Source organism: Mesoplodon densirostris, chromosome 11, assembly GCF_025265405.1.
Source record: "Mesoplodon densirostris isolate mMesDen1 chromosome 11, mMesDen1 primary haplotype, whole genome shotgun sequence".
NCBI classification, from domain to species: domain Eukaryota; kingdom Metazoa; phylum Chordata; class Mammalia; order Artiodactyla; family Ziphiidae; genus Mesoplodon; species Mesoplodon densirostris.
This window is the reverse complement of record NC_082671.1, coordinates 23,573,018-23,589,743: the sequence shown is the minus strand read 5'-3', so window position 1 is coordinate 23,589,743 and position 16,726 is coordinate 23,573,018. Positions and strand designations below refer to the sequence as shown.

General features: G+C 38.7%; 1 protein-coding gene across 1 annotated transcript in view; it reads left to right on the top strand.

Moving 5' to 3' along the window:
- ITPR2 (inositol 1,4,5-trisphosphate receptor type 2) overlaps positions 1 to 16,726 on the top strand; it is a 538,352-nt gene that overhangs the window by 202,797 nt on the left and 318,829 nt on the right. The window contains exons 22-24 of the mRNA XM_060113623.1: positions 7,243 to 7,436; positions 11,205 to 11,334; positions 16,436 to 16,493. Of these exons, the coding sequence (XP_059969606.1) occupies positions 7,243 to 7,436; positions 11,205 to 11,334; positions 16,436 to 16,493 (382 nt within the window). The remainder of the gene's footprint in view (positions 1 to 7,242; positions 7,437 to 11,204; positions 11,335 to 16,435; positions 16,494 to 16,726) is intronic.

Below are 16,726 nucleotides of genomic sequence, written 5' to 3'. Positions count from 1 at the left end.
TGGCTGCATTGTGTCTTTGCTGCTGTGCACAGACTTTCCCTAGTTGCGGTGAACGGGGGCTACTCTTCGTTGCGGTGCACGGGCTTCTCATCACAGTGGCTTCTCTTTGTTGTGGAGCACAGGCTCTAGGCACACGGGTTTCAGTAGTTGTGGCTTGTGGGCTCTAGAGTGAAGACTTAGTAGTTGTGGCACGTGGGCTTAGTTGCTCCGTGGCATGTGGGATCTTCCCAGACCAGGGCTCGAACCCGTGTCCCCTGCATTGGCAGGCAGATTCTTAACCACTGCACCACCAGGGAAGCCCTGTTCTGTCTCTAAGATCTTGGAAAGTTGGAATCTGTAAATGGCTTATCAACATACTGTGTTCAATGAGTGTTTATTCAGAATGAAGAAAATTAAGTGTCATATCATCTACTCTGGCCATTGAGTATTCTTTATAAATCATTGCTCTGCAAGACTTCTCCTTTTAGAGGTGATATTTTGTGTCAACCATGTCATAGTGTAATAGGTAATGAGCTATGATTATGTGATGGACCACAGGCTCATTACTAAGGTGGCGACCACTATAATAGAACATAATGAAACAGAGAAGAGCTGTTTTTCATGGGTGTAGTGAAAACATGCATGTGTCCTCCATTTTTCATTTTGAGGAATACAATTATATGGTATTTTTCATTCTTCATGATTTTTTTGCACACATTGTATAATTTTATTCTCACAAGGAATTGGGACCTGTTTTATTAGGATTAAGATTCCGAGCATCGGATGGCAAAGTGATTTGAGAAAGATCACAGTAATCTAAATCCTTCACACCATTCAAAGCCTAGTTCACAGTTGTATCTCTTCACTGAAGCTGCCTTTCACTCTCCTCACCCTAAGATAATTTTCCCAATTAAAATAAATATCCTAAGCAATTTTGTATACCATCCATGCTATACTATTACTATCTTATTTGCTTTGTATTTGGTCTTCAATTGGGGAGGGGGGAGACATGTTTTCTGTTTTCTTAGCTCTATTATAAACTCTCTACTTCTCTTGTGTCCTCCCATCCTCGATATCCCTAATATAAGAGCCAGATGAACATTGGTTACCTAATAAATAGTTTCTGAACAGGGACTGCCCTTAAAATTAAATTGTGTCATATAAACATAATGCCACGAGTAGTGTTGGTTCATTATATAATAGTAACTGGTTGGATAAGGTCACTTGAGAATAATGTGAGCAGATTCATGATATGATTAACAGTAATTCTACGTTTTCAGTACACAGATTTAACTAGGATATTTTCTTTCTGCATTTGGTAGGTTTCTGAGTTCTAGTATAAAATCTCTGGAAACTTGGAAGCTGATAGCCTTTAGTGAAGCAACATGTGTGGGGAAAAGATGCACATTGATATTAGTTGACCAGAATCTGAGGTTCTGCCACTTTCTGGTCGTGTAAAATGAGATGTGTTCCCCACCTCCCTACCTGCTGTGAACAGTGTATGTGGCCTAGCAAAGTACATGGGATGTGATATGCCCTTGATAAAGTCATATTCCATGATTTTCCTTATCTCATTGTTATCTATTGTATTAAACATGTTTTTCTTTTTAACAAATACGTTTTTACGTAACATGAAATTATATATGCTTTTAGAAAAAAATAGAAAATTCAGAAAGTATAAAAGAAAGCAAGCAAAAACTCACCTTGATGAAACTTACCCTTAGTGTAATAATATCTAATTTTTTATATAAGCCTTATAAAAATTATTATTATTTTTTTGGCTGCATTGGGTCTTCATTGCTGTGTGCGGGCTTTCTCTAGTTGTGGCGAGCAGGGGCTACTCTTCGTTGCAGTGTGTGGGCTTCTCATTACAGTGGCTTCTCATTGTGGAGCACGGGCTCTAGGCACGTGGGCTTCACTAGTTGTGGCACGTGGGCTCCACTAGTTGTGGCATGTGTGCTCAGTAGTGTGGCTCCCGGGCTGTAGCACTCAGGCTCAGTAGTTGTGGTGCACGGGCTTAGTTGCCCCGCGGCATGTGGGATCATCCTGGACCAGGTATCAAACCTGTGTTCCCTGCATTGGCAGGCGGATTCTTTTTTTTTTTTTTTTTAATTTATTTATTTTTGGCTGACATTGGGTCTTCATTGCTGCGCATGGGCTTTCTCTAGTTGCAGCAAGCGGGGACTATGCTTTGTTGCGGTGTGCAGGCTTCTCACTGTGGTGGCTTCTCTTGTGGAGCACAGGCTCTAGGCATGCAGGCTTCAGTAGTTGTGGTGCACAGGCTCAGTAGTGGTGGCATATGGGCTTAGTTGCTCTATGGCATGTGGGATCTTCCTGGACCAGGGATCGAACCCGTGTCCCCTGCATTGGCAGGTGGATTCTTAACCACTGCTCCACCAGAGAAGTCCCTTGGTAGGTGGATTCGTAACCACTGCACCACCAGGGAAGTCCCAAAATTATCATTTTTAATAATTCGTTTGTTTATCCAACTTTTTTTTTATTTGTGCAATAATCTAACAAGCATGTATGGAATGGCTGCTATGTGTCAGGCACTATTCCTGGTGTTGGAGATAGAGCAAAAACTAGGCAGAATCCATGTCTTCATGGAGTTTATGTTCGTTTTTGAGGGAGGATACAATAACCACATAAACAAATATAAAATATGGTGTGAGATAGTGATAATGCCAGGACTGAAATGTAAAGCAGGATCCAGAGTGATGGCAATCCTTCTTTAGAGAGGGTGGCCAGAAGAGATCTGAGGAGGGGACATTGAACCAGAAATCAGAAAGGATTTTGAGGGAGTGAGCCAGGTGACCATCTGGGTAAGAGACCTCTAGGCAGAGGAATACCAAGTTCCCTCCATCTCCAGCTCATGGATTAAAAACTCTGTTTGCCTGAATGGATAAAGAAAATGTGGTACATATATGCAGTGGAATACTACTCACCCATAAAAGAAATGAAATAATGCCGTTTGCATCAACTTGGATGGACTTAGAGATCATCATACTAAGCGAAGTAAGTCAGAAAGAGAAAGACAAATACCATATGATATCATTTATACGTAGAATCTAAAATATGACACAAATGAACTTATCTACGAAACAGAAACAGACTAACAGACATAGAGAACAGATTTGTGGTTGCCAAGGGGAAGGGAGGGTAGGGGAGGGATGGGATTAGTAGATGCAAACTATTATATATACAATGGATAAACAACAAGGTCCTACTGTATAGCACTGGCAACTATATTCAATATCCTGTAATAAACCATAATGGGAAAGAATATGAAAAAGAATATGTATATTTATGTATAACAGAGTCACTTGGCTGTACACCAGAAACTAGCACAACATTGTAAATCAACTATATTTCAATAAAATAAATTAAAAAAATAAGATATCATTGGGGAAAAAAAAAAAAAGAAGTACATGGACTGGATATGTAGTTCTCCAAAATACTGTGATCTGACTTTGAACTGGGAGTGCTGGTTATTTATTGTTATCTAGGGTGTTAAATCTTTTTTTTTTTTCTTTCTTTTTTTTTTACATCTTTATTGGAGTATAATTGCTTTACAATGGTGTGTTAGTTTCTGCTTTATAACAAAGTGAATCAGTTATACATATACATATGTTCCCATATCTCTTCCCTCTTGCGTCTCCCTCCCTCACCCTCCCTAATCTTGACCTTTCTTTTAGTCCAGGTTGATACCATGTTCCCTATCACTCTGCTTATATCACTAGCTTAACTAAGGTTTTGATCTTGTGTTAATGTTTTTGGGTTTTTGGCATCAAAAAAGTCCTTTTATAACCCAGACCCTAACCACTGGGAGGAAGCACTGCTCCAGAGAATGTTCAAAATGGAAAAAACTGCTGTAGTTCTAGAGCGTGTAGGCATTTTCCAGCAAGTGAAAGTTTATAAGGAGCTGCTGAGCAGGGAGGGGAAGTAGGAAGACGTCCTGAAACATGTCTTTATGGTTTAACATCATTCTGTTTCAAATGAATTATAATAACAGCAGATACATTTTTCCAAGTCCAACTATAAAAATATGTTTCAGGGAAATAAGAATGGTTTTGGGGTTATCCATTTTTTGGCTTCTATTACTATAAAGCATTGAGAGCTGCCTTTGGTAGTCACTAAACAAGAAAATTGCTGTGAACAATTATTCACAGAACTCTTATCAAATATGTCTATTATCTCTTATAAATGTTTAGAAGATTTCAGAAGTGTCTATCTGAAATCTAAACAACTGGAAAATTCAAATTATCATTTTTATTCTTATGTGTTCATAGGAGAAAAGTATTTCTAATAGAAAGAGGTAACAGATAAAGAGGACTTTAAATAAAACACCAAGGGAAGTAAGGTAAATTTCAGTCACGTAAGATTCTGTTAAATCTCTTTTACTGTCTATAAATCCACATAACTCTTAATGATTGTTTAAGCCTATAGTGTGATTACCGGCAGTAAAATGACTTTGGAATAAGGAAGAATTAAATCATGGTTAGCACAGCTTTAGTGTTATGTAAATTCTTTATTGCTTTTCACGTCTCTGGAATTGGTAATGGAAACTTGGCTCACTGGAACCATCAAAGAAATAAAGCAGTGGACTCTCAACCCGTTCCCAGATACTATTTCTAGTATGCATTTGCTGTACTTGTCTTACTTTTGGGTTTTTCTCTTGAGGGAATTAGGATTAGTAAAAATATCTATACAATCATATAATGAAAGAACCTGGACAGTCTATCTGCTTTTGTTTCTAAGCAATTCCTTCCTCTGTACTTTTACCTAACAAAGATGACTCCATTTTTCACACCATTTCAATATACTTTATACATAAATCCAAATTCTAGTTGCTGAGTTAATATAAAAGACATAGAAAACCTGAATTTATCCAGAGGATTTATATTATGGTACAGTAGCCCTTTCACTGAAAACTTTTCAGTAGTATTAACTAATTATGGTTGAGAAGAGAAATAGATTTCTTCTTTTGCATTGCTGAAGACCAATCACCTTTGACTTATCTCAGCAGTCTAGAATTAGAAATTTTTCTGTGGAAAAATGGATACCAGGAGCCTTGCACGTCTGTTATTTATGTGGTGTTTGACTTATGTTTTCCAAGCTATAGTAGTTCCTAATTGAAGCACTTCTCATCACCACCAATCAACTCTAGAAAATGTAGCATCTTTTAATTTTGCAAACTCAGAGTTGGCCATATATGGAGATGTGAGGCGAGTTGTGTGGCAACCACGTGCCACAGGCATCTAAGGCTGTGGTATCACTGGAGTGAACACTCCCATTTCATTGACCACATGTGTTATATATTATTATGTTTCTGGCCTCTAGATTTTAATTTCTTGGTGACAAGACCTATATTTGGGGGAAAGAATTGTCTGAGTGATTGTTTTGTATGTAACAATCATTTAGATTAAATGATTATTTTCCATGCAAATCTAAATAAGATGCAGACACTGGGTGCCAAGGACTTTTGTGTGAATCAAGTGTAAGAATAACAGAGGAGCCTGTTCTGTGTTGGTGGTGAGAAAGCATCTCTTGGAGGCTAACACATATATATACTAGAATCCAGGCTCGGATAAATGTACTGGTTGAACATTGATGACTGAAAACTATTGCCAACAACCAGATTGTATCCCTGCAATCTATGGGGGGATTCGGAAATACTCAACTGTTATGATTGTATGAGAACCATAGAAAATGAAGCATTCTGCTTCATTACAGGTTTTTCTGTTAGAAAATGGGGCTGTCTCAAATCCTTTGTCTCAACCCTGTCCATACTTGGAAATTATCTTTCATATTTTTTTTCTTATGCCTTTTTTTTTGGCTTATGCAAGCAGCAGTGTAATAAAAGTTCCTAGATTCTCAGAATGAAAACCCAAATTAATTTCTGCCTGGAAGGTGCCACTCTAGGAAAAATGTTCCTTCATTGCCTACTCAAAAATGTACTATTTCAGTACCACCCTCTTGTACGTATACTAATTTCATCTGTGGATAAGATAATGAATTTTAAAAGGCATTTCACCTTTCACAATGTACAAATAATATTGGTTACCACTGGCTCCATGGTAACTGTGGTCTGCACATAGGACCGTGAAGATTCTCGTGAATCATCCTTTACATATTTTCCTTTTCTTTATTTGTTTGCCTTTCAATCCTGTAGGTATTCCCACAGTTTATGCTCTTTGCTTAGAGCTGAGAGTTTTATCTCATCCCATCTTATTTCCATTTCCCTTTCTCTTGGTTTCCACCCTGAGACACTGGGAGAAAGGAAAATTCTTTGCCAGATTCTTAGGCCTTTGCTTGAGGCAAAGCTCCACGAACACCCACGAAGCAAAGACCACTGTTCTGAAAGGAAAGCAGACAGTTGTTCTTTCAAATCCTTGTTGCTCGTTGTAGGGATTTAGAAGTGAGAAACAGCAGTTAAGCTGGAGAGGGTAAATCGTAACAGTGGCAGGAGGATCCTTTGGCACAACTGCTTGTGGTCAGTGTGAGGAATGAGTGCGTGGGCAGTTTTATTGGAGGACAAATTAAATGAGAAGCCAAACTCAAGAGAAGACACAGAAAAGGAGTAACACCTCGTTGAAAATGATCATTTGTCAATAGTTTGTTTCCCTAATTATCTCAAACATAGCTGCTTTTTGTGGATTTTGAGTTACAATTTTCTATTCAAATTGATGAAGGAATGGATAAAATGGTGCTTCCTCTCTAGATAAGAGTTTTTCTTAAAATGAAGCTGTAAAAATCCTCCTCCCAAGCTCTTTTCACAAGCATTACGAAAGCAAAGCTAAAAAGTCCTTGGTTTGAGGGTAGGGTTAGGACACTAATTTAAATGTTTTCATGTAGTCTTTGTATCCTCACTTGCAACGCCCTTTATCGTAGAGATTGATAACCTTTCTTCCTCATTATTGTAAGAGTTAGTGCCTATTGGTGTGGTAGTTGGTAGGACTCACTGTGCTCCAGAAGGACCTGATTTGGATATTGTTAGAGCTACCAGCGACTCACCTGCAGTGTGTCATTTGAAAGCACTTTCTGAGAAAAGTAAACTTTCAGTTCTAAAATCTGTCATTTTGAAATGTGTCTGCACTATTTTAACTTTATCTGCAAGGAAATAGCTGGAGCGAGGCTGATGCTATTCATTTCCATCCTTAGTACTCTTCCTGCCACATTTTCAGTCTGGTTGTGGCCAACTGGATATAACAGCTGTCTCCCGAGGTGGCGTGTGTGTTGACTTAAGGACTTTTCTTGTGCCAGGAAACAATGTCATGAGAACCATCCATGGGGTGGGAGAATTGATGACCCAGATGGTGCTCAGCAGAGGTTCCATCTTCCCCATGAGTGTGCCTGACATCCAGCCCAGCCTGCATCCCAGCAAGCAGGGGAGCCCCGCCGAGCACGAGGATGTCACTGTCATGGACACCAAGCTGAAGATTATTGAGATTTTACAGGTACAGGACCTAATGGAAGGGAAGTGAGAAACACCTAACTGTGCCTATTGCTTTAACTTCTTACACATTTTGTTCCAGATCATTGTGTAAATATTCTGAAATGGTATTGATCTAATTTTATTTCTTTTACGTTAATGATAAGCCTGGTAAGAAATCTTACACTGACACTATTTAACATATTAATTACATGTGTGAATTCTCACTAAATATAATATATTAATGATGATACCTAACAAATGTGGAGTGCTTCGAGGTTGACATAACTTCTTTCATATGTATTTTCTCATTTAGCATTGACCCTGATTAAATTTTACCTTTATTTAAGAAGAATTTCAGAGTAGGCAAAGTTAAGATTGAATTCCAACTGTTTTTCTATTTTTAATTGAATTAGACATATGATTCTACGTATACAGATTTATCATAGTATGAAACTCAAAAAAAATTTATTTTTATTGACAAAAATGTTGTTAATTGTTTTTGATATTTTATGTAAGTAACTATCTCTCTTGATGATTTCGTTTCCAAGAGGCTAGGAATAATATATATATATTTAAAATTAACCTAGTCTAATACCTATCTCTGTGAATTTAAAGGGGATAAATTACTATTTCATGACCAGTGGTTTAGTGGATAAATTCCCCATTACTGTAGCTATGAATTCTTAGCATTTTTTTAAGTTTGGAAAGTAGTTTTATGATCCTTTAATTATAGCATTTATTCCAGATTCGAAGAATGGAGCCTGGAGTTTTTGAGGATCTATTAAAATTCTGGAAACAGTTTCCTAAGTCTTTCATCATAATTTGATGTAGACTGAGCTACCAGAAGTGGGTTAGTAGTCCTGGAAGGGTCTGCACATTTTTATTGAAAGTAATTAGATTTATAATCATAAAAGATTTCACAGTTCCTCCAGGAATTCCAAAGGCTGAATCCCGAGAAATATTGGCAGCCCTCCCAACCCCGTGTTCATGACCCTGAGAAATCACTCAGTTGTCCTGTTCTTAACCTGTGGAAGGTGTTGGGCACCCGACCTGTGGGTAATGGGCCTCCAGCTTAGCATCCTCCTCCTCACGGCAGAGCCTCTGAAATACATGTCCTCATTTTAGCCCAGTGACAGTTCAGAAAAGTAGCATTTACAAAAGTCCCTAACAGCCAAAAAACGATGAGATGGAGATACTATGGCAGGGCAGGCTAGGGCTGACTTGCTTTTGCTGCGTCTTTTGGGCTCCTTATGTATTTCTTGTTGAACCTCTGTTCTTGCTCTGATTTTTGTGCCTCTGTGTCTGAGTCTGATGCGCTGTGTCTGTGTTCCCATGTGCTGCGGCACTTGAATGTTTCTTTCTTAGAACTTCCCTTCAAGAATTTCTTTGTAGCCACGCTCCTTAAGCAAGTCTCCTGCTTTCTGCCATCTCTTCCTCCTCTCAGGCTCTTCCTTTCTTTTCCCCGTCATTTCTTGTATTTCTTTTAGTCTTTTCATTTCTCTCTTATTCTCCCCCTCTGTCTGTCTTCAGCTCTTTCTCGACTCTCTTTCTCTGACTTTCTTTTTATTCTTCCCTTTCCCCTCTTCCCTTCTACCTTCCATTCTTTTTCATAATTAAATATAGTAGAGGATGAAAGTTTGAATTTTGGCTCTATTTATAAAATATGATTCCTTGAACACTAATCTTCAACTCAAAGCTAACAAATGTTTCATTAACTCATGTTTTAATCATTTGTTCTTTACATAAGTTTGTTTAAAAAACACCCTTCTTTTTATGCACCCACAGTCTAGCTTCTCCCACCCTCTGCTCGGGGCTGCCAAATCCACTGGCTCTTTCTCAGCCCTCTTCTCCCACAGTCTGTCTCCTGCTTTGAAATTCCCCATATTAACTGGAATCAGTTCAGCCAATATGTGTTACAGTGCTCACTGCATGTTAATAAAAGAGTCTCTCTGGTGTTTACTTTTCCTTCTGGATTATATGCTCTTCAAAGGCAGGTTTTATATCCTTGGTACCTTTTCTGTACCCTTGGCAGCTTCCTCAGTAGCTGGCTCAACAAGTTTGTTGAATTTGATGGAACATAGCTAACATAGAGCATGGTTGCTGCCCAGGAGGAGCATAAAGGTCTAGCAGAGGAGGAGAAGGGGGGAAAGGGAGAGGGAGAGAGAGAGCGAGAGTGAGAGAGAGAGAGACAGAGAGGGAGAGAGGGAGAGGGAGAGAGGGAGGGAGGGAGGGAGGTTGATTCAACTTTGGACCTGTAGGTGTAGATAATGTGTTGGGTGAGCAAAGAGGAGAAAAATTGATTCGGACTGGGGAACTAGGGAAAGCTTCACTTCAGAAGGGGTTTAAATAGGACCTTGGGGCTTCCCTGGTGGTGCAGTGGTTGAGAGTCCACCTGCCGATGCAGGGGACACGGGTTCGTGCCCCGGTCCGGGAAGATCCCACATGCCGCGGAGCGGCTGGGCCCGTGAGCCATGGCCGCTGAGCCTGCGCGTCCGGAGCCTGTGCTCCGCAACGGGAGAGGCCACAACAGTGGGAGGCCCGCAAAAAAAAAAAAAAAATAGGACCTTGGAGGATATCTCAAAAGCTGGTTATTCTGGGGTGGAGGAGAAGAATATTCAAGGTAAAGTGAACAACGGAAATGAATGTGTGGAGGCAAAGGAGACACTGCAGGCATTCCAGCCTGTGCTGTCAGGACTGAGAAGAGTGGAAGAGAGAGTGAGAGGAAGGGCGCAGCAGGAGTGGGGCGCGGGGCAGGGGTCTGATATGACGGCGGCGTAGATAGTGAGAGCTAGGGGGAGATGGTACCACCAAATACCAAGTTTTCTCGAAACTTGCCTGCCCATTACTGTTTGCTGGAACAATGACAGTCTCTTAAGAGAGTGTAAGGGACACAGGTAATAATTATTCTGGGAGCGAAGGCCAACCCAGGCCTCTCCCAGGCAAACTGGGATGGAAGGTCACCCTGTGTAAGTACAGCTCTCTGTTGTTTCCCGTCTCCAGTCATGTCGGTGGCACATATTTTTCCTTCTCTGATCTCCACTGTATTCTATCCCACGTGAGGTAGCCCTCCTTAATTTCCTAATTATTTTAACAATGCTGTATCTTGTTTTCCCGACTCAGTCACTGGCATGTTGAGGACCCTGGGCTTCAGGCATTTGCATTCTTCTCAGTGCCGAGCACAGACGGGAACCTTATTGACACTTAGGTTCTGTCAATACGTCCATTAAGGAGAACAAGGACAAAAACACAGACCCAAGGAAAAACAGGCACTAGGGAGGCACATCCCTGGTATATTAGATGCTATTACTTAAGCTGTCCTTTTGTAGCCTAGATCCAGGATTCATTGTGGTGTAGCCAGAATCCACACTATTGCAGCTGAAATCTCGCCTTTCTGTGCCTGAATGAGGGTCACAGCTCCAGTACTTTCCTTGCCGAGCCGGTGAAAACTCTGCAAAGTGCTTGGAAAATTATGTCATCGTTACCTCTTCATCCAGACCCAGGAGATACCTCTACTTGGAATATTCTGAGAGGAATCATGGAGAGTCAGGTTTTCTTCTTTCCAAAAACTGTTCAGGGATTTTACTGACATTGGCTAATGGAAATGCATCACTTTTCTTACTGTTAGGACTGATTATCATGTAAGCAACAGAAGTGGTAGGAGTTTACCAGTAAAGTTTCTAACTAGTTCATGTGACATGTTGATAGTAATGTGGCTCTTGGTGTCCTGTAATGAATTTTTAAACACCATGCTGATGAAAGAAACTTATGTTGTTTTTAATGTTTCTTGTAGTTTATCCTGAGTGTCAGACTGGATTATAGGATCTCATATATGCTGTCAATATATAAGAAGGAATTTGGGGAGAACAATGGAAATGCTGAAACGTCCACCAATGGCTCTCCCGATACATTGCTGCCATCAGGTATTTCCTCTGTGACAATATTTCCTCTTTGGATGGTGTTTTCCTGAGCACTTGAAAGTTCCTTTTATGTTTTAAAACAAGAAGTATTCCTATGAGACAAAAATGTCAAAATATCTCCACCAATAAAATGAAGGAACTGAGACAGAAATTAAGTAACTTGCCTAGAATGGCAGCGAGGATGTTTGCTGCTACTGGTGCTCGGTCCTTTGAATGCAGTTTTTCTGGTAATCTTCACAACTCTGTGAAGTCGAGGTAGTGTTTTTTTTTTGTTGTTGTTTTTTTGACATCTTTGTTGGAGTATAATTGCTTTACGATGGTGTGTTAGTTTCTGCTTTATAACAAAGTGAATCAGCTATACATAGACATATATCCCCATATCCCCTCCCTCCTGCATCTCCCTCCCACCCTCCCTATCCCACCCCTCTAGGTGGTCACAAAGCACCAAGCTGTTCTCCCTTTGCTATGTGGCTGCTTCCCACTAGCTATTGGTTTTACGTTTGGTAGTGTATATATGTCCATGCCACTCTCTCACTTTGTCCCAGCTTCCCCTTCCCGCTCCCCACGTCCTCAAGTCCATTCTCTAGTAGGTCTGCGTCTTTATTCCCATCCTGCCCCTAGGTTCTTCATGACCATTTTTTTTTTTTTTTAGATTCCATATATATGTGTCAGCATACGGTATTTGTTTTTCTCTTTCTGACTTACTTCACTCTGTATGACAGATTCTAGGTCCATCCACCTCACTACAAATAACTCAATTTCGTGTCTTTTTGTGGCTGAGTAATATTGCATTGTATATATGTGCCACATCTTCTTTATCCATTCAGCTGTTGATGGATATTTAGGTTGCTTCCATGTCCTGGCTATTGTAAATAGAGCTGCAATGAACACTGTGGTACATGACTCTTTTTGAATTATGATTTTCTCAGGGTATATGCCCAGTAGTGGGATTGCTGGGTTGTATGGTAGTTCTATTTTTAGTTTTTAAAGGAACCTCCATACTGTTCTCCATAGTGGCTGTATCAATTTACATTCCCACCAACAGTGCAAGAGGGTTCCCTTTTCTCCACACCCTCTCCAGCATTTATTGTTTGTAGGTTTTTGGATGATGGTTCTGACTGATGTGAGATGATATCTCATTGTAGTTTTGATTTGCATTTCTCTAATGATTAATGATGTTGAACATTCTTTCATGTGCTTGTTGGAAATCTGTATATCTTCTTTGGAGAAATGTCTGTTTAGGTCTTCTGCCCATTTTTGGATTGGGTTGTTTGTTTTTTTGATATTGAGCTGCATGAGCTGCTTGTAAATTTTGGAGATTAATCCTTTGTCAGTTGCTTCATTTGCAAATATTTTCTCCCATTCTGAGGGTTGTCTTTTGGTCTTGTTTATGGTTTCCTTTGCTGTGCAAAAGCTTTGAAGTTTCATTAGGTCCCATTTGTTTATTTTTGTTTTTATTTCCATTTCTCTAGGAGGTGGGTCAAAAAGGATCTTGCTGTGATTTATGTCATAGAGTGTTCTGCCTATGTTTTCCTCTAAGGGTTTTATAGTGCCTGGCCTTACGTTTAGGTCTTTAATCCATTTTGAGTTTATTTTTGTGTATGGTGTTAGGGAGTGTTCTAATTTCATTCTTTTACATGTAGCTGTCCAGTTTTCCCAGCACAACTTATTGAAGAGGCTGTCTTTTCTCCATTGTATATTCTTGCCTCCTTTATCAAAGATAAGCTGACCATATGTGCGTGGGTTTATCTCTGGGCTTTCTGTCCTGTTCCATTGATCTATATTTCTGATATTTCTGTCTTTGTGCCAGTACCATATTGTCTTGATTACTGTAGCTTTGTAGTATAGTCTGAAGTCTGGGAGCCTGATTCTTCCAGCTCTGTTTTTCTTTCTCAAGATTGCTTTGGTTGTTCAGAGTCTTTTGTGTTTCCATACAAATTGTGAAAAAAATTTTTTCTAGTTCTGTGAAAAATGCCAGTGGTAATTTGATAGGGATTGCATTGAATTTGTAGATTGCTTTGTGTACTATAGTCATTTTCACAATGTTGATTCTTCCAATCCAAGAACATGGTATATCTCTCCATCTGTTGGTATCATCTTTAATTTCTTTCATCAGTGTCTTAAAGTTTTCTGCATACAGGTCTTTTGTCTCCTTAGGTAGGTTTATTCCTAGGTATTTTATTCTTTTTGTTGCAATGGTAGTTGGGAGTATTTCCTAAATTTCTCTTTCAGACTTTTCATCATTAGTATATAGGAATGCAAGAGATTTCTGTGCAGTAATTTTGTATCCTGCTACTTTACCAAATTCATTGATTAGCTCTAGTAGTTTTGTGGTAGCATCTTTAGGATTCTCTACATATAGTATCATGTCATCTGCGAACAGTGACAACTTTTCTTCTTCTTTTCCGATTTGGATTCCTTTTATTTCTTTTTCTTCTCGGCTTGCTGTGGCTAAAACTTCCAAAACTATGTTGAATAAGAGTGGTGAGAGTGGGCAACCGTGTCTTGTTCCTGATCTTAGTGGAAATGGTTTCAGTTTTTCACCATTGAGAATGACGTTGGCTGTGGGTTTGTCATATATATGGCCTTTATTATGTTGAGGAAAGTTCCCTCTATGCCTACTTTCTGGAGGGTTTTTATCATAAATGTGTGTTGAATTCTGTCGAAAGCTTTTTCTGCATCTATTGAGATGATCATATGGTTTTTCTCCTTCAGTTTGTTAATATGGTTTATCACATTGACTGATTTGCATATATTGAAGAATCCTTGCATCCCTGGGATAAACCCCACTTGATCATGGTGTATGATCCTTTTAATGGGCTGTTGGATTCTGTTTGCTAGTATTTTGTTGAGGATTTTTGCATCTATGTTCATCAGTGATATTGGCCTGTAGTTTTCTTTCTTTGTGACATCCTTGCCTGGTTTTGGTATCAAGGTGATGGTGGCCTCATAGAATGAGTCTGGGAGTGTTCCTCCCTCTGCTATATTTTGGAAGAGTTTGAGAAGGATAGGTGTTTGGTCTTCTCTAAATGTTTGATAGAATTTGCCTGTGAAGCCATTTGGTCCTGGGCTTTTGTTTGTTGGAAGATTTTTAATCACAGTTTCAATTTCAGTGCTTTTGATTGGTCTGTTTATATTTTGTGTTTCTTCCTGGTTTAGTCTTGGAATGCTGTGCTTTTCTAAGAATTTGTCCGTTTCTTCCAGGATGTCCATTTTATTGGCATAGAGTTGCTTGTAGTAATCTCTCATGATCCTTTGTATTTCTGCAGTGTCCATTGTTACATCTCCTTTTTCATTTCTAATTCTATTGATTTGAGTCTTCTCCCTTTTTTTCTTGATGAGTGTGGCTAATGGTTTATCAATTTTGTTTATCTTCTCAAAGAACCAGCTTTTAGTTTCAGAGTCTGAATTTTTTGTGCATTATGCTCTTTTGGTGAAAATCCAAGGTTTTTCGGTTTTTTTTTTTTTTTTTTTTTGACTTGGATCAAAGAACAGTGTGAAATGCTGCTATCAGGAGGAAAGGTATTTGGTAGGAGTCACCCCACTCAAGAATAAAGACATGGTATTCACCACAATGGTCTGGATGTGGGTGTTGGCTTTATTGTGTGTGTGTATGCATGCATTCGTTCTTTATTTCCTTGCATGGTTGTAAATTGGTACTATATTTCAGTTTTTCACATTTAAAATGTGTAAGAATGAAGCCACTCTATCTGAGAGTGGGGTAGCACAATGACATAAGAGCATAAAATTTATTGTAAAAATTTTGTGACTCTAGAAAGTACCTTGTGAAACCTAAGGTATATTAAATTACCATTTTTCTGGATAGATCAGGCCAGTCATGGCAAGTTGGAAACTATGTTGTATTGAAGAATTAGCCAGTTAACAGAATTCTTTTGCTGGGGCAGGATTTGTACACCGATATGATACTTTCTTTTAACCACAACCACTGTAACAACATCAGGAAACCTCCTCTTCTTTGTGCATCAATCGATTTGATAGGAATGAGTCAATGATTATAAGTGTGTAGTTAATGTAGATGCTCAACCAAATGTCCTGCTGTCCAACTCATCGGTACAATCCAAAGGCAGCATGCCTCTACGGAAGGGGTTAAGCTGTCCTGAGCTAGAAGTCTCCCTGGAACATTTGCAACAGTGTTGGTTTTTTTATGCTTCCCAGAATTGTAGAGCTCCAAAGGGCTATTTCCAGGAATGTTAGGGCAGAACCAGAAAGTCTTGCTGGCAGTTGCCTTGACACTAGCATAAGAATTATTGGCTCTCAGAAGCCAGACTTCTGGAAACAGGAGCTCTAAGCGTCAGTAAAAGTGGGGGAGCGAAAGTCTAGGGGCATCCCCAGAAAACCAGTTCTCTCTGATTTACCTGATCTCTTAAATTGGTTGTATTCATTAGAGTAGCATTCTGGGAAGAATTCCTTTTCCCTTTTTATGTCTTGCTCTGTTTTCTTTTCATACTTTTGGAGATGAGAAATAAATTGTGTACTTATCATAGATATTTTCAAAATGTTATTGTTGGGGATGAGTGATGAATCATGATTGGTTCACATTAAAAAAAAAAATCAAATACCCTGTCCCAGAAGAAGGGATGGATTTATAGAAGTAAGCTTAGATTAAAAGATCATGTTGTTTGGAAGTACCACGGAGTAACAGGGTTCCTTATAGGTATACTGTGATTTTTAAAAAAATATTATCCTTCCATGTCATTACCCATTTAAATTAAATGTGTGTATATAGGTGTGTAGTTGATGTATGTATGCATATATATATATATATATATATATATATATATATATATATATATGTACACACACACATACATACTTATATAGTTGAGGAAAGTTTGTAAATGGTTCTTTCTGATCTTTTAAATGTATCTTTGACTATAACAATATATATTTTAAAAAGTAAACTTCAATTTAAAATGTTGACTGATAAGAGGAACTGTACTGTGACTTTTTAAAGTGTTAATTGACTTTTGGTGGCATAAAGAAATTAAGACAAAAATATTTTTAGTAAGCTAATATTATCATAAATATTGGGACTTCTAATTATAAAAAGATAAAGAATGGATTTTACCATTTGTCTTTGCAGCTATTGTTCCTGACATAGATGAAATTGCAGCTCAGGCAGAAACTATGTTTGCTGGAAGGTACAGTAACATTTATGTATCTTTTTCTTGTGAATAAGATTTTACTTAGAATTTTATTGACACTTTATTGTTCACTTTGCTATATCTATTTAATTTAGATCCTTTATCGTTGCCAACATAATTTCTGCCATAAATGAAGCTGCTAATTTATTGTAGAAGAGAAAGCATAGCTTTTCTTTAGGTCAGGTAAAAAAAAAAGACAGGAGAGATGAGTTCAGTGTATTGAACTTTCC